This window comes from Trichomonas vaginalis, chromosome III (genome assembly GCF_026262505.1).
Source record: "Trichomonas vaginalis G3 chromosome III, whole genome shotgun sequence".
Taxonomy (NCBI): Eukaryota; Parabasalia; order Trichomonadida; family Trichomonadidae; genus Trichomonas; species Trichomonas vaginalis.
Window position 1 is genome coordinate 20,824,890 of NC_067205.1, and position 17,090 is coordinate 20,841,979.

The 17,090-nt window shown below is 29.7% G+C and overlaps 3 protein-coding genes across 3 annotated transcripts, besides 4 other annotated features; 1 reads left to right on the forward strand and 2 right to left on the reverse strand.

Moving 5' to 3' along the window:
- Positions 1-864: 864 nt before the first annotated feature.
- Positions 865-2,576, forward strand: TVAGG3_0737120 (glycosyltransferase family; the record flags this gene model as incomplete). The annotated part of the gene is made up of 1 exon (XM_001286547.2): positions 1,522-2,190. A coding segment is annotated over one exon (669 nt), but the record flags the coding sequence as incomplete, so codon positions are not given.
- Positions 2,577-5,951: 3,375 nt separating this feature from the next.
- Positions 5,952-6,064: a mobile genetic element.
- A 1,679-nt stretch (positions 6,065-7,743) lies between these two features.
- TVAGG3_0737140 (DDE endonuclease family) lies at positions 7,744-8,220 on the reverse strand (the record flags this gene model as incomplete). Its single annotated transcript, XM_001287067.1, has 1 exon — positions 7,744-8,220. A coding segment is annotated over one exon (477 nt), but the record flags the coding sequence as incomplete, so codon positions are not given.
- Positions 8,221-9,571: 1,351 nt separating this feature from the next.
- Positions 9,572-10,490: a mobile genetic element.
- Positions 10,491-11,559: 1,069 nt separating this feature from the next.
- Positions 11,560-12,600: a mobile genetic element.
- A 3,376-nt stretch (positions 12,601-15,976) lies between these two features.
- Positions 15,977-17,090: part of a mobile genetic element that runs on past the window's edge.
- TVAGG3_0737180 (zinc ion binding protein family) lies at positions 16,063-16,773 on the reverse strand (the record flags this gene model as incomplete). Its single annotated transcript, XM_001302097.1, has 1 exon — positions 16,063-16,773. One exon carries the CDS (start codon positions 16,771-16,773, stop codon positions 16,063-16,065), a length of 711 nt encoding a protein of 236 aa, XP_001302098.1.

A 17,090-nucleotide genomic window follows, 5' to 3' on the forward strand; every position in this document is an offset into this window, starting at 1 on the left:
GAGACTTAGGAGAAAAACTGCGCAAATTTCAAAGATGAGAGAATCAATTAAAATTGAATACTTTTTCATTGAATTTATATGTGGTTCCTATATTGACGCCAAAGCCCTTTCAAATTTTTAAAATACGGTGACACCCCCCAAAAAAGCCACAATTTTAACTAAATAATCTTAATAAATTTATACATCATGTCTTGTACAACACGTCATCAATATCAACTGTTTGTTTTTGAATTAAAAAAATTCAATGAAAAAGTATTCAATTTTAATTGATTCTCTCATCTTTGAAATTTGCGCAGTTTTTCTCCTAAGTCTCAAGTTAAGCTTCTTATGATCTATTCTATCTATAACTCAGGCTAGAAATGGTGAAGGCACACTTCTTGTAGTATTTTCAATTTTAAACCTCTTTTAAATTGAATATAATTCAATTTTTGAGGTAGCTAATTGAAAACATGAAAGTTGAAAGGAGAGGAACATTCAATTTGGTTAGATACCAAAATTATAAGTAGATTGATATTTAAGCTAAATTTTTTAATAAATTTTTGTTCTCTGATTTTTTTTAAGTTTTAAAACAATATTTCTTAATTATGCCATATTATACGCAGTATTTGTTTTCATAACAGATGATAGTAAACTTCTGAATTGTATGTAAAAGTTTGATAAAGAATGAGAAAGTTCGGAAATGTATTTATCTACATCTATACAAATATTTTACCACAATAATTTTGAATGTCTCGAATTTACATTATGACTCAAAATTATTTTGAGACCACAATTCAATTGAAAACTTAATGTAAATTTGACTAATTTTATATGTCATTAAATACAGTTTCTCAAAGTTCTTTCAATTTTTTTCATTTTGGTCATGAAAATTTTCATTTTGGCCGGAAACAGATATCATGATAGATTTTTTAAAAGCATTCGATCATTATCTCTCCCGCGCAAATATTCTACTGATGTGTCTGTTATTATATCTCTATATAATAACAATGAAATGCCCTGATACAAATTTAGATGGCCTATTTTGTTTTCCTTATCAGCCAAACATTACCGGAATGGAATGGTGGTATAAGTTTCCATACCTTCAAACGTATACAATCGTGACACGTGAGCCAGATAGCAGCTTAAATTTTACAAAAATCACAAAAATGCCTTTTTTATATAAACAATTCATTCCTGTAAACTTTACGACACAATCTATCGTTCACATAACACTAATGGAAAATGTTTTTTGTCAAAGAAACATGCTTATAAAAAATGATACTGTTATTCGTTTACATTCTTATGAGACTAATAATCATATTTTTCCAATCCAAGAAACCTGCAAGGTAGTTGACGAATTAGTATATTGTGTTCACTTTTGGCGGCAGTATGGCCATAACATTCATGATTTTCTTGTGTGCTATGATGTTTGTTCCACAAGAAATTAAGGACAAAAGAATATTAGTTCTTAATCCAAATTATTTTGCTGAAATTACACTTGATATAGCTCATTATTTAGGCCTTAAAATAAATTATCTCTATACGAACCCTACAGATCAAGTTTTCGCTAAAAAGATATGGATTATTAATACATTAGAACAATCTCATGGATTGACAAGCGGTGGCCTCCAGCGTATCAGAGCGATTGTATATGAAAAAGAAGAATATAAGAGGATCAAACCAGAGAGATATGTTGTAGCCAATAGAATTGTTGGATCTAATAGATTTATAGATAATGCAGACGAGCTTGTGAGGGTGCTCAATATAAGAACTAAGCTCGAACAAGGAGCCAGATGGATTAGAGATGATAAATTTTGTGATATTCCTATTATGGAAATCGTTAAATATTGGATGTCTTTGAAAGTTCTTGTTTCAATTCAAGGGTCTAATGTTTATAATGGAATATTCATGCATGAAAAAACAGGAATGGTATTGTTATTTTCTGATATGATTGATTTACCAAATATGCAGTTATGCACACATCTTCATGTGTTTATGATTGGCGTAATTCATCCAGGCAGGCATTTCAATTGTGGCTCCCCCCAACCAACGAATTACACAGATATGGTTAATTACACACAGAGAGTTGTCGATGCTGTATGTAATGGTGCATGGACAAGCCTTGAAGGTTTAACAGATTTTCTCCAACCTTCATATCCGGTTACTAATATAACATATTTTATATTAAATTATACTAGAGTTTGGTATTGAGTGAAATATAAAACTATTCGTACTACCTCAAAGCAGTAAATGTTCACTGCCTCAATACCATTTCCACGCCAATTCAAAAAAAAAAAAAAGAAAAACGCTTAATGAATCTCACTTTTGGTGTAAATTATACAAGGTAAGATGGGAGCTACTTTTTTTGCGCCATTGGGGGCGCCCGAACCACTGGTAGCTCCCAATGGAGGAGAAGACGATAGTAAAAAATATAATTTTTCATAAAGAATTTTGTTTTTTTGATTATTTTTGGATTTTTTTGAATAGTTTATGACGTCTTTCATCTAATTTTATATGAGGGATTATGAAAAGTATTAAATATGCTGTCTAAATGTTCATTAAAAACGACTTTTTAAAATATTCGATGAGAATTCTTTTCCCGATCACATGCTCCCATCTCCCAGTGGGAGGGGAGCTTGTAAACTATTTAAATTTCAATGTAAACCATTCAATTTCCTCACCCATCTCCCACCTGGGAGGGGGAATATACAAGGGGAGAACCAAGTTCTAGTGATTGGAGTGCGCCAGAGGGATTCTAATTGAGGAGCGCCAACTCGGGAAAATCATTTCCACTGCCCCGAGTTGGCACTTTTTTTCTGTTATAGATAGACCTATAATGCCTATGGTGAAATATCAGTACTACCACTAGGCATTAACATATATCAAGATTGAATCCAACTTGATGTTGCATAAGATTGCATAATCTCATATTCTTACAATTTTTGGAATAATTATAGTATTCAATTGTATGTTTCCTATATATGAATATTTGATACTTATTTTAGTCAGATATCAAAAGTGTAAGATATTTTATATTATATAATTTGGTCAAGTTTGGAATTTGAATGTAATATTAAGGATATGAATTTGGTATACTATATACTATGTGCGCTGAAGCAGAATATAGAAATAGGATAGGATTTTGAGAATTTATTTAAAATTATTAAACCTAAAGTTCAGTGATATAATGATAGATCACTTTATATACTAGTGTATATATGAGTGATAGTAGTAAAATGGCGTAATAATTTGTATATAAGAAAAATTTTATTTAATTTTCAAAACCAAAGGAGTAGAAGCATGTGTATGGTTTATCCATCTCATGCATATCGTAAGTTCGTATATTTTATATGTGCACTTCTGTATTTTGAGATTCGGCATATCTTATAAAACAAAAGTTTTAGAAGATATGTATCGTAATGTAATTTATTGAGGGGGACTTTCGTATTTCAATAAAGAAAAGGTCTGCTTTCCATATCTTTTGAATGGAAGTTTCAAAAAGTTTTGAGACTCCCACTCAAAAGATAAGGAAAACAGACCTTTCCTTGAAGGTCTTTCGTAGAATGAACGATAAAGTATATTATCTTTTGTTTTTGAGTCTGGTCATATTTATGATTCGAAGGCCAGACTCAAAAACAAAAGATAATATACTTTTGTGTGATCGTATTTGTAAATTTGCGATTTACATTGTTTAAAACTTGTTTTTTCAGGTAACGTCAAAATTCATCGACGTTACCTGAAAAAACAAGTTTTAAACAATGTAAATATCGAATGGCAGCCACATATAAATATGTGGCTGCCATTATTTTGAATTTTAGCGCATTTCTGAGGATGTTGAAATGTGGCCGCCTATCTCTAATAGATAGGCGGCCACTGTAATATAATTTTATGTTTAACGGCCCTATTTGAGTTTGTTCATAAACTCAAATAGGGCCGGGAGTGGGTTGATGATAAGATAGGAAGACCCACTCCATTTTACGTTTAAAAAAGTGACAAATATAAGTAAAAAATTATATAAATGATATTTGACTCCAGATTACCAAAAAGCCGAGAAGGGGCCCTGACCTTGAGAAAGGACCCTTTCCCGGTCTTTCGGGCGAACTTTGTTTCGAATTGCGACAATTGCAAAATGCAAAGATGGTGCCGGGAGGAGCGCCCAGACCGGTCAGAAGCGCTCCTTCCGGCACCAGAAAGACTAGAAGGGGGCCCTGACCTTGAGAAAGGACCCCCTTCCAGGTCTTTCTGCCGCAATCACAAACTATTTCTCTCCATATTCACTATCTGTCTAATATCTTTCATCCAAACATAATGAACCCTCTTGCCATACAACATGAACCTCTCCCCCACCAAAATCACCACTTTTGATACAAATTCTTTATCATCTTTGTTATCTTCTCACTTCCTACCACTCATCACATTACCATACATTCCCACTCATACCAAATATCAATCTACATATCTTTATATGTCTCAAAAACAAATATGTGAATTAGATAGTTTATTGAATTACAACTTCTTGTAAGCTTTCTAATAAAACACACTATAGCCATATTTGTGTGCCATTATACTATATGCGCTGATAGATATTAAGTCCAAATTCCAAAATATGAGAAAGGATATAAGTTATATACTATGTGCAAAAATCTGTTTTTGGCTAAGAGTCAGAGAGGTATTGAGTGAATGTATAGGCTATATGATGACGCTATAAATAATGAAAAAGAGCTCATATTGATCAAAAAAACTTAAATTACCCATTTTGGTACTTCCAAATTTGGGTAAGTCACTTTTTTAATTTCCAAATTTGGGGGGCACTCTACTCTACTCATTCATAAATTCACCAATAATATATCGTGACACAATTTTTATATTCATATTTCGATATTTGAATTAGTTATATAAGATGTCATACTATAAGTTGTGAGATATTCATATGTCACATATATAATATTGTTATATGAAGGCTATATAATATGCGCATAAGAATATTTGATCTAAATATTGACTTTTGATAAATTTATAATGTGAATAACTTGGGTCCAAAAATATTTTCCATTCATTGCTACACGTTTAGATGCGCACATATATAGCGCATCTGCCCCTAAAAGATCAGGTCTGAATATCAACCTTTGCCACTGCATACTGTTCAAAAGGACGATCGTGGTATGGGAAAAATTCACCTCACATGGTATCGTCTCATTTTTAACATTAAAACTTACAAAAATCTAATATTCGCGGAAAAGTTTTGCCCTCAGAAAATTTTTAATCAAATTGTTGCTATAATATTGATTAATGCAATGCATTAGCACATTTTTTAATTTTAAAACTGGCGAAATTCTAATATTCGCGAAAAAGTTTTGCCCTCAGAAAATTTTAACTGCATTTTTTATATAAAATTCTATATAAGAGTAGGGGTAGGGTTGTTAAAAATATCAAAAATTAGCGTTTTGAAGACACCATGGTGTCTTATAATTTTCCCTTCCTTATTGGCGTGTAGAAATAAATGCGCCAATAGATTGAAGAAGAAGAATTGTTTTTCTCTAAATGAACTTTAATCCTTTTGTTGCATGCTAAGATCAGTCATAATGTAAACCTCTCAATTTTATTGTCGTGGGAAGTATCTCAATTCCTTCAAAAAAATTGAAAAACTATTTAATTTTAAAAATATAATACTTTTAATTAGTTAATTAATTGGAGATATTTTTAAAAAAATCACTTTTGATAATACTTTTGGGAACTTTAATTAAAAAATATATTCAAAAATATCCAGGATATCAAGAGGGAATTGTTCCTTATGAGGTATACATCATAACTATATACCTCATAAGGAACAATTCCCTCCTTAAAATGAGAAAACTTGTTCGAAATTGTTTATCATTTCGAACAAGTTTTCTCGTTTTTAATAAGAAACTAAAGGCTATGAGGCATTGATTATATATTAGTGCCTCACAGCCTTTAGTTTCTAATAGATAGCTGGGAAACTTTCTTCAAATGATAAGTTATTCAGAGAAAGTTTCCCAGCTATCAAGAGGGAATTGTTCCTTATGAGGTATATAGTTATGATGTATACCTCATAAGGAACAATTCCCTCCTTAAAATCGTAGACATTTTTATACTTATTAATCAACCATTCAAAATCATATTCCTCTGAAAAGTTATTTTATTAAAAATTTAGAATTTTAATAAATATAGAGTTTGAATTTCATACAATACCTATATATTTTCAATAATGGAATTTGAAAACCATTCTCAAAAGTTCTCACAAAACCTTTTTTTCATTAATTTTAAGAAATCTGAGTATTAAATTAAGTAATAAATTCGTTTGACACTACTTTAATTTTTAAATTCAAAAAATTATACCGTACCTTGAATAACCGGCGAACCATTCAATTGGTCATAGACCAATTTGAGATACCCTTTTCAGAGGAATCTAAAATGTTGTTTATATGGTTATTTATATATTATTTAATCATTTTCTTAAATAAAAATCATAAGTTCTCAATTTTTCTTCATAACGATTCTTATAAATTTTAATGTTTTTACTATGAGTGCTAAATATTATTAATTACTAAATGATTTTAAAAAGAAAAAACATGTTTTTACTTTGTACGTTAACATACGTTAATATCACTTCGGCTATGGATAGAGGCCAACAGCGCCTTATTAATGAGAAAAACATTAGCCTCTTATCAATGAGATGGAAGTGTATTCGTGGATTACAATTGTGAATTCAGATACACTTCCATCTCAAAAAATGCAATCAAATTTGTATTGAATTGCATTTTTTGAATACATGCTATTGGCATTTGGGTTTTTAGTGCATTTATATTATATTGGTACTAAGGCTTTTGGAAAATTTACAAAATAAATTTAATATTTTGTAAATGTTATCGGTTCTTACGCTTTTGGAAGGAGGGATGGTATTTTTGGAGCATTTATATTACATTGGTACTAAGGCTTTTGGAAAATTTACAAAATAAATTTAATATTTTGTAAATGTTATCGGTTCTTACGCTTTTGGAAGGAGGGATGGTATTTTTGGAGCATTTATATTACATTGGTACTAAGGCTTTTGGAAAATTTACAAAATAAATTTAATATTTTGTAAATGTTATCGGTTCTTACGCTTTTGGAAGGAGGGATGGTATTTTTGGAGCATTTATATTACATTGGTACTAAGGCTTTTGGAAAATTTACAAAATAAATTTAATATTTTGTAAATGTTATCGGTTCTTACGCTTTTGGAAGGAGGGATGGTATTTTTGGAGCATTTATATTACATTGGTACTAAGGCTTTTGGAAAATTTACAAAATAAATTTAATATTTTGTAAATGTTATCGGTTCTTACGCTTTTGGAAGGAGGGATGGTATTTTTGGAGCATTTATATTACATTGGTACTAAGGCTTTTGGAAAATTTACAAAATAAATTTAATATTTTGTAAATGTTATCGGTTCTTACGCTTCCTCTCTTCATCAAGATGCTTCCTCACTCCATCATGCATCCATCATGCAGCTTCCTCTCTTCATCAAGGTGCTTCCTCTCTTGATCAAGATGCTTCCTCTCTTCAACAAAGTGATTCCTCTCTTCTTCAAAGTACTTCCTCTCTTGATCAAGGTGCTTCCTCTCTTCATCAAGATGCTTCCTCACTCCATTATGCAGCTCACAAAAAATATAAAACCAAAAATAATTGTAATTCGGATTGTGGCGAATATGGTTTGCGTCACAGGTAGAGCGTCGGAGCATATCAATAGTTTGGGAGCTCACAATCCGAATTGACAATCTTGTGGCGATATGATTAAGCCAGCCACGGGATGGCGATGGGCAGTAATCATCGAGCTTCGCTAGAAGATGCGGGCATCTTGCAGCGATTAGTACCCGCGCCGCAAATTTTAATCTCCTATTTTGTAATTCCGTACAGACAGCAATGGCCATTGATGTTGTAATACAGTTCAAGTCGTCTGCCATCTCTTGAACAAGTTTTTTGAACTGCATTTCATCTGGTAGTGACAAATGGGTCATACCACCCCCTGACTGACCTTTTGTCCATGAACGACAAGTAGCAGTGCGCATGATTGCGCGTGCTACTGTCGTCTTTGAAATTGAGTAAACATTCCGTATTTGTTGATAAGACTCGCCATTTACTCTTCGATAGAGTAAATCGAGTTGCATCTGGGTCAATAGCCCAAGATTTTTATAGTTTTCTAATTCTGCAAACTCGGGAATTCGTGTTCTTGGTTGCATTTTTTTTAAACGGGAACTTCACAAATTTGGTTCATGGCCATAAAAACTCATTCAATTTTTCTGAGATTTTTTTCGTCACTCACTCAAAACGCAGAGGACCATTCTTCTCAAAATTGAATTATTTTCTCAAATATTGAGTGAGTAAAATGGGCACGTTGTGTAAATTGATTCAAAATTTTTTATTGGTACACGACCTTTGAAATTGGTCTCGGGCTATTCAACCTACGGTATGTGCTTCTTAAAATGACTCAAAAAAATTTATTATAAAATAATATATAATATTAAAAATCCCACAACATTTTTTACTTTACATAATCGTACTTCCTCGATGATTAATTTCCACTCAATTTCTATCGTTGACCGAACTTAGCATGCAACACTTTTGATATAAGAATATTAAAAACATTAATATAATTTCGATTTCGGAAATTAAATTTCCAAATTTTTTGTCGATTTCAGAAATAACAGGATCCCGCATCCAACACGCAACAAGAAAACACAAAACACACTTTTTGGTTCTTTCATCGTTTTAATCGTAATTTATGTAATACATGATTTGGATAAATTTTACAAAAACAGAACCTATATTATATTCTTTTCAAAGATTCTTGCAAATCATCAAAAATAATTGTATTTTAAAAAACGATCAAATTATCCTTTCATTATTTTAAACTTAAATTAGTTTTATGTTTGACTAAAGCAATCATATTTATTCATCATTAAATAAACAAAACAATAATATTTGAGAGTTATTTCAAAAAAAACACATTGAATTTATTAATTTGTCTCAATTTCAGTATTATAAATTTTTATAATTTCAATATTTTGAAATACACTTTTTAATATTTCAATATTTATGATATTTCAATGTATTAAGTGGTCTCAAATTGAGCTTCTCAAATATAAGTTGGCCTATTCAAATAATAAAATTAAATAATATTTAAAATAATAAATAAAAGTGATTGAGGTCATAGCAAAACGGCTGTTTCAGTCATTAATTCTTAAAAATAAAAAGGGTAAAAACTCAATAAAATGGGTAAAATTCAATAGTGTCTGTGCTATCGTTCAATTTGAAGGTGTCTTTTGAAACCACAAGACACATTGAATTTTTGAATAGTGTATTATGGTTTGACAGACACCAATGAAAAAAATAAAATGATATTTATTTTAAATATATAAGATCCTTATATAAAATATAAATATTTTATCGTTTTATTTTCTTGTTTTAGAAATGTTTTTTATTGAAAAATCAATAAAACTAACTCCAAAATAAAATTTTTGATTTAAAGACACTATGATGACACCAGGCAAATCTTCCAAGACACCTATCGTCGGGAATCTAACAACCCTAAGTAGGGGTAATTTTAGCTAAAAGTGACACACCTGCAAAAAGTGACACACCCATGAAGGGTGTGATTACCGATCGGTAATTTCGACAGTTTAGAATTTAAAATTTTTTATGGAACTGTTGTGAGTTTCATAAAGAATTTAAGGAATATAAGCAAAGATTTGAATCAAAATCTTAGACCTAAGCCGCTCGATTCGCTCGCGGCTTCCGCGAATTACAGATCAGCAAAGATTTGAATCAAAATCTTCGAACTAAGCCGATCGCTTCGCTCGCGGCTTTCTTTATTATTTTAAATTTGCATATTTCCATCAAAAGTTCATAAGGTAAAAAATTTCGTTTATTTTTACTAAGAAAAAAAAGGTTTTTGATAATAAATTTATTTTATTTCGAAAAAGTAGCAATAATCGTAAAAGGGTATTGATAGGCTTGCTAAAGTAACTAATTTTAGCTGTCAAATACTTTTGTATTTTGAAGTAAATTAGTATAAATTTGTTTTTACTTTTATTTCGAAAAAGTAGCAATAATCGTAAAAGGGTATTGATAGGCTTGCTAAAGTAACTAATTTTAGCTGTCAAATACTTTTGTATTTTGAAGTAAATTAGTATAAATTTGTTTTTACTTTTATTTCGAAAAAGTAGCAATAATCGTAAAAGGGTATTGATAGGCTTGCTAAAGTAACTAATTTTAGCTGTCAAATACTTTTGTATTTTGAAGTAAATTAGTATAAATTTGATATTATTTTAACTCCCTTTGAAAACCTCAATTTTCCATACAGAGGGAACGGGAATAGCATCCAATATTCCCTGAGAATGGTTGCGCATTCTCAGTTCCCTCTATATTTCGAACGAAGCTCTCATCGGTCTTTTTTTTTAATACTAAACGTTTTTTTCCCTGTCACTTTTAGCTAAAATTTGGGTTTGCCAAAAAAAAACTATGATATACAATGTGTGTGTAAAGAAAATACTTTATTTACTAGTTAAAAAATCATTTGGTATTGATCAAGTTATTTTTTCTGGATAAGATATTATATGGATAATTGGATAGAAAATACAATTATATAATCTTGTACCTGGTTTAATTAAGCTAATTGTCATCAGAAACTTGTAATTTTTATGAATTTCAGATTTTCTTTTCATTACTGCTTTTCTTAATAGGTCAAGTTCTTATTTACGTTATAAAGTATGATATTTACAAATATCAAGTTATCATGTTTTTTGAGAAATTATGAGAAACAAACAAAAATGAAAAAGATAGGAATAGCAACGAATAGTGATGTGGGTATAGAAAATGTAAGAGATATGAATGCAAAGCAATCAGTATTTAGGATATTGACCATAGATTTCGAAAAAAAAATGCTGCATATTGAGCGAAAACTATGATTATATTATAAGGCTGTCATTTAAAGCATAATGAAACTATTCCCTTTTCATTTTAATCGAATAAGATAGTAAAGATTTTTGAATTAGCTAGAAACTGATGAGATGTTTTCACAAATCAGATTTTTAATCTCTATAATGCATAATTCACTCAATATCTCAATTTTGATATTGCGAGATATTTTTGCTATCGGTTTCGCAATTTTGACACAATAGCAAGAGGGTTCTATAAGCATTATTATCAACGTAGAATCTGAATATCATATCAGAAAATGTCGCAAATCTGACATTTACCCGACCAAATAGCAAAAATAATTGAATACTTTTCGCAAAAACCTTAAAAATCGATAAAAATATGAAATATAGATATTAAAGAGATTTTTTATATAATATTCATAAAGATTTTCCAAAAATATGATACCGCAAAATTAAAAAAGTGACGTCTTAAGTGGAGTCAAAGGTCGAAATTGCTAGCTAAATGTTTTTTTAGCGAAATTGCGTATTGTACGTTTTTTTCGCAAAACGAAACCCTTATTCTATAAGACATATATTGGTGATTCTAATTTTATTTGTGTATCACCAAAATAACGAACTGAAAAAATTTGAAGTCTTTAAGGGTGCACACGAGAGGATCATGTAAACTTCAGAATTTAGAACCTTATTTTTAGGCATTATCTTGGCTACCTATTTAGGCTCGAAAAGCAAAAAATATCAAAAAATACAACTTGAGTCCATTATGACCCTTTCATGGAGGTAGTTTTTATCCGCTAGTATTTTTCCTTTGAATCTCTTTACAATTCGAAATCAAATTCAAACCTCAGTAGAAGAAAGGAAGAATCGACTTACTACGGTTGTAATACGAATCAATACATATATTTAATTATTTTTATTTACATAATAATTGTTTGAAGCTCATATTCCATCAAATTTTTAAATAAAAACATTAAAATGTTGAAAATGTTCATATATTTTAATAGGGTTTTGGCACTTTATTGAGGAATTACTACATACATAGTCGAACTGAACTTGATATTTTGAAATTTAAATTATTTATCAAAATTAAAATTTAACTTGAAATTTATAATTATTTAGTCATATTTTGCATAATTCTAAGTAGATTTTGTAAAAAATCAAGAAAGAAAAATTTTAACGTGGTTTATTTTTTCTTTTTTATAATAATACATATTATTATATAATTAACATATTCATAATGTTTCACCCTTTCAAAAATATAATCCTCCTCCTCTCAAATAAACGTACATACGGGTGGCCTCTTTTTTCAAAAAATTAAAATTTGAAATTTTGGGCTCAAATATTAGAGATTTTTTCAACCTTCAACGATATATGTTGTCTATATCAGACCTCCTTTCTTTTTGATACTTAACATTGTTCCTAAATCTTAGCCGTTAAGGCTGTTCTGAAAATATTTTTTTTTCGAAAAAATTCGAAAAAAATTCTTAAAATTTAAAAATCCCTTAATTCCTGAGGATTTTGGAAAAAAGTTTTTACATGAACATGTGTACATTATATGAAGTATATTGATAAGGTAAAAATCAAATTTTATTGCATATTCATCGAGAAAATAAACTAACGAATCCCTCAAAATTGAGAGGGTAATCCTCCTCCTCTCAAATAAACGTACATACGGGTGCACCCTTAAATCATCTTGTTTCCTATTCCAAAAGAATGTCGTCGTTAGACTAAACAATTATTTTTTATTTAAACTAAAATTATTAATTGAATAGGTCAAAAATAAGAACGCGATTTTTGGGCTAAAATTCAAAAGTTTACAACATTTTGAAAGGTTTTTTCCTCTCAATTTGCTTTTCTCGTCTCAATTTGTGTCCCTAGTATACTTAACTTGGCACGATTTGACATACACAGATCGAACATATTTTACAAACTCTATCATAATCCTTTCTAATAATTGTCGAAATAAAAATCGTTTATCAAGAATCACATTATTTTTTTATTGTTTTCAAACTTCTTTTCATAACTTTTCTTTATTTTAATAAAGTTCAGTTTTTTATTTTTATTAATTTTTCTTTTCAAATTCAAAATATGTATTCAATTAATTGTGTTATTCGATATATTCAATTGGTTTAAGAATTAGATTAAAGTTTAATAAATTATCATAATAAAATTTTCGGATTGTTTTTTAGAAAATATGTGTATCGTTTTGAATGATTTTATAATGTGTATATACGAAGAATTAGAGGGTGTGAGAAACTATTACAAACGATAGTACTCACACCCTCCAATTCCTAGCCAAAATGGCTAAAAATTGGGTGCAATTTTTTACATTGCACCCATTTTTTAGCCATTTTGGCTGAGAACTACGGTCTGCGAGGCACATAAATAGAATCAGTACCTCGCAGACTATAGTTCTCTATATGGCGTCGAAAATTTTAATAAAATATTTTTATATCTTGTATTATAACACAACATATTCACATATATAGCAATAGCAAATCTATATTAACTTAGCCTTAAAACACCAAACTTCTCCTTGCATTCTCACTCACAAATGTTAAACACCCTTCTCCAAAAATATAAATTCTTCACAATTTTTTTAAATTGAGAACATATAAACTGTTATAATTCAATAGTTTCAGATATTAAATAATAATAACAAATTTAAAACATCACATATTAATGATTTTTTTAAAAAAAAATTTTATTTTCACTTCAAATTTTAATCTCAAATAATTTTAATTAGTGTATACCTTACATCATTATTCTCCATTTTTCAAATCTGACAAATAGATGTCAAAAACTGTCAAATAGTGTCACTTTTTATCAGAAGTGAAGTCACACTATTTTTCATGCACAACAATTTTTAGCCATTTTGGCTGGGGACTATAGCCTGCGAGGTACTGATTCTATCTATGTACCTCGCAAACCATAGTTCTCAGCCAAAATGCCTCTAAAATTTGTATACCTATAAACTCAAACTTCAATATATTCAATTTTATTTTTATAATTAATTTAAATATATCCATATAATTCTAATGTTTTCTTTTAATTTAAAAAATAATAATAATAATTAAAAATAAAAATAAACTTTTCTATAATATTTATAAAGCTGATTTGATATATAACACATTTAGCTTAACAAAATAACTTAGAAAAATTGCCGCGCAAAATAAGAGTAAGTGTCACTTTTTGCCACTTTTCTAGTGATGCATTTCGGTACGGAACAATCGAACATGTGCACAATTCATATCTTTTGAGGTTATCGTCCGGCCAAACACCACATATCGTTTTTATATAAGGTAGTCACCAAATCTAAGTATAGTGGTTTCGTCATCGTGTCATTTCGGTTCACGAAAAAAGTCTGAATGAACCAAGTCTAACATGATGATCAGTAATCAATATCTGATGTAAATGTTACATAATTTCAAATTTATTAAAAATAGAAAGGAGATATGTTTTATAAGGAATTTATTAAAACGAGCACGTGACATAATTGCCCACGTCACTTTTTTAAAGTAAAAAAATGGCTACTATATAAAGAACTTTCCATAAGTTTCATTAGGCCAAACTCCATATTTATCCAGGTGTATTGCAATTTTGAAAGCTGAAAGAGCTCTTGAAATGTTCAATATATTGTATGAATAAATATGTTTGATACTTGGCTCTTGATAAAGAATAACTTTATGAAAGTTTGCTGCAACCACTGCTAGGGCTGAATTATCAAATAGCTCATCAAACACAATGATGCATATAGTAGTTGGATGGAAAAAAATGCAATTGAAACAATTAGAACCACAAACTGTATATAAAATCTTTGTTGTTGACCAGACCTTTATTGTTTCGTTTAATGGCTTATTATCAAGGAGAAATATTTCAAAATTAATATCTGGATAAACGCGTTTAACACTATTAAATATATCATTCAAATTGTGAATGTATCGAGCTGTTCTATTTCCGTTATGATTTCTTTGGGATAAAACATACCTATAAGGCTTTGCATTCGTTAAGTTAAACTTTTTCCTTATTAGAAGGGTAAGTTTATGCCAGCAAGGACCGAGATGAGCAACATGACACCTTGGATTTAAATTGATATATAATTCTTTTGCATATAACCACTCATTTCCCGTCATTGTAATTGCTTCTTTAAATTCAAAAAGGGGAAGATACGTATCCATTAGATATTTATGTGAGTTGCAAGTGAAAACGGTTGCTTGCTTCAAAATTTCTTTTGGAAATTGTATCAAAGGTGATATTGTATCTTGTAGAAAATGACCGAAATTCATTGAAGCATAATGTCCAGTGTTTATAACAAGATTACGATGTGCTATAACTTTTCCAGAGAGAGGTTTGTAAATGGCCCTTAATGATTCATATGGAAGTGTGGAATTAATAAATTTATCTTCAAAAAATACGGCACCATAACCAGATACATAGCAATTCCGTAGATGGTATATTCTGTTGTTATTCAAGTTAATGTTATTGTTAATTTTTGTTGTTCCATCCCAAAATTGGAATTGATCATATAATACGAACACGCTTGAAGACTCGGGAATGTTTTTCCATATAATCCGCATAGTATCTATTATTGCATTTTCTGGAACTCCTTGATGAAATCCGCAAGAATCCGTAATTTCTGTGAATAAAGATGTTATACTACAATTAGTATTTATTATGTTATCATTATATGGCCATAAACAAATCGAAAAGCTTGGTAGACATGATATAACTAAGAGAAACATATTTTCAACATGAAAATTCTTGTTGAACTTGTGTGTCATTTTTGCAAAATGTTATTCACTTTTGGGGTAGGGATTTTTTTGGGGGCTCCCTTCGGTCGCTCCCCCAAAAGTCCCTACCCCAAAAATTGCTGAATATCCTTTTGGCATAGTATTGACTGAGAAATAAAATTTAAATGTTTATAATCTCTCATATTTTTGAGAATGAATAAAAGCTTCAACTCAAGGTAAAACACGTCATCAAATCTTGAACGCAGAAGGAGAAATGTACCATCAATCCCTAGTTAGTATCCATAATTTTGGTACCAAGGGTCTACACCGAGTATATAAGAATTTCCGAAAAAGTGACACCCAAAAAGTGACACTTTCAATAGGGGGTGACACTTAAAAAGTGACAATTTAAAATTCACAATAAATAAAAATAATAAATTTTTAAGTCTATTAAATTATTCTTTTCTTTGAAATCCTCCAAAAATTCTTCGAAATGTTCTAAAATATAATCTGGAGAATTATAACAAAATTCATTAATTTCTAACATATACGTATCTAACAATTCATTTGGAATTTCAAACGATCTTAAATATGTAATTGAATTTTGTATCTTCTCATTTATTTGAGAAAGTTTTTCTTCAGCATTTTCCAATAAAAATCTTAATGGATTCAAATTGGCTTCTTGATTCTGAACAAAATTTAATACTTGGTATAAACGTGATTGAACTTCTCTTTTCAATTTTGTTTTATAATCTGTCAATCGAGGCTCGCGAATTCTAATTGAAGGAATAAAACCTGTTTGAAGTAAATCGTTTTTAATACGATAAAAGTAATTGGGTGCAACTTCTTCTAAAAGATTTTTGACAAAAACATCAATTCTTTGATTTTTAACGCAGCCAAAATCGTGATATTTTATCTTTTTAAATAAAGATTCAGAAACGTTATTCACAACGGTTAATTCATTTGGTCTGGCAGCGGCTATCCACTGTTGTTTATGAATGTCCCACTGACGTGTAAAGTATTGATTAAATTCCAATTGATCTTGAATTTTATCAATAATGTGCTCTTTATACATTTTTGCAGCATCTTCTTCTGTGCAATCACGATAATAACATAAAATGTTCATAAATTTTTCGACTTCTGATCTAATCTCTTCATCATTTATCTTTGAGAGATTCTTTTTAAGTGCGCGTATTACATGTAGCGCGCACCAAAAGATATTGCACTCCGGAAATGAATTCCTAATCCCGTTGAAAATGTTTAGTGCACAGTCAGACATGATAAATTCAGGTTCTGTGTGAGTTGTTTCAAAATATTTACTTAAGCAAAAAGAAATATTTTCACTATTATCTGGATATATTATAAAATAACACAAAGGGATAGAATGAGTATTAGCAAATTTGGTAGCTAATACATAAAAAGGAAATTCATGAATAATTAATT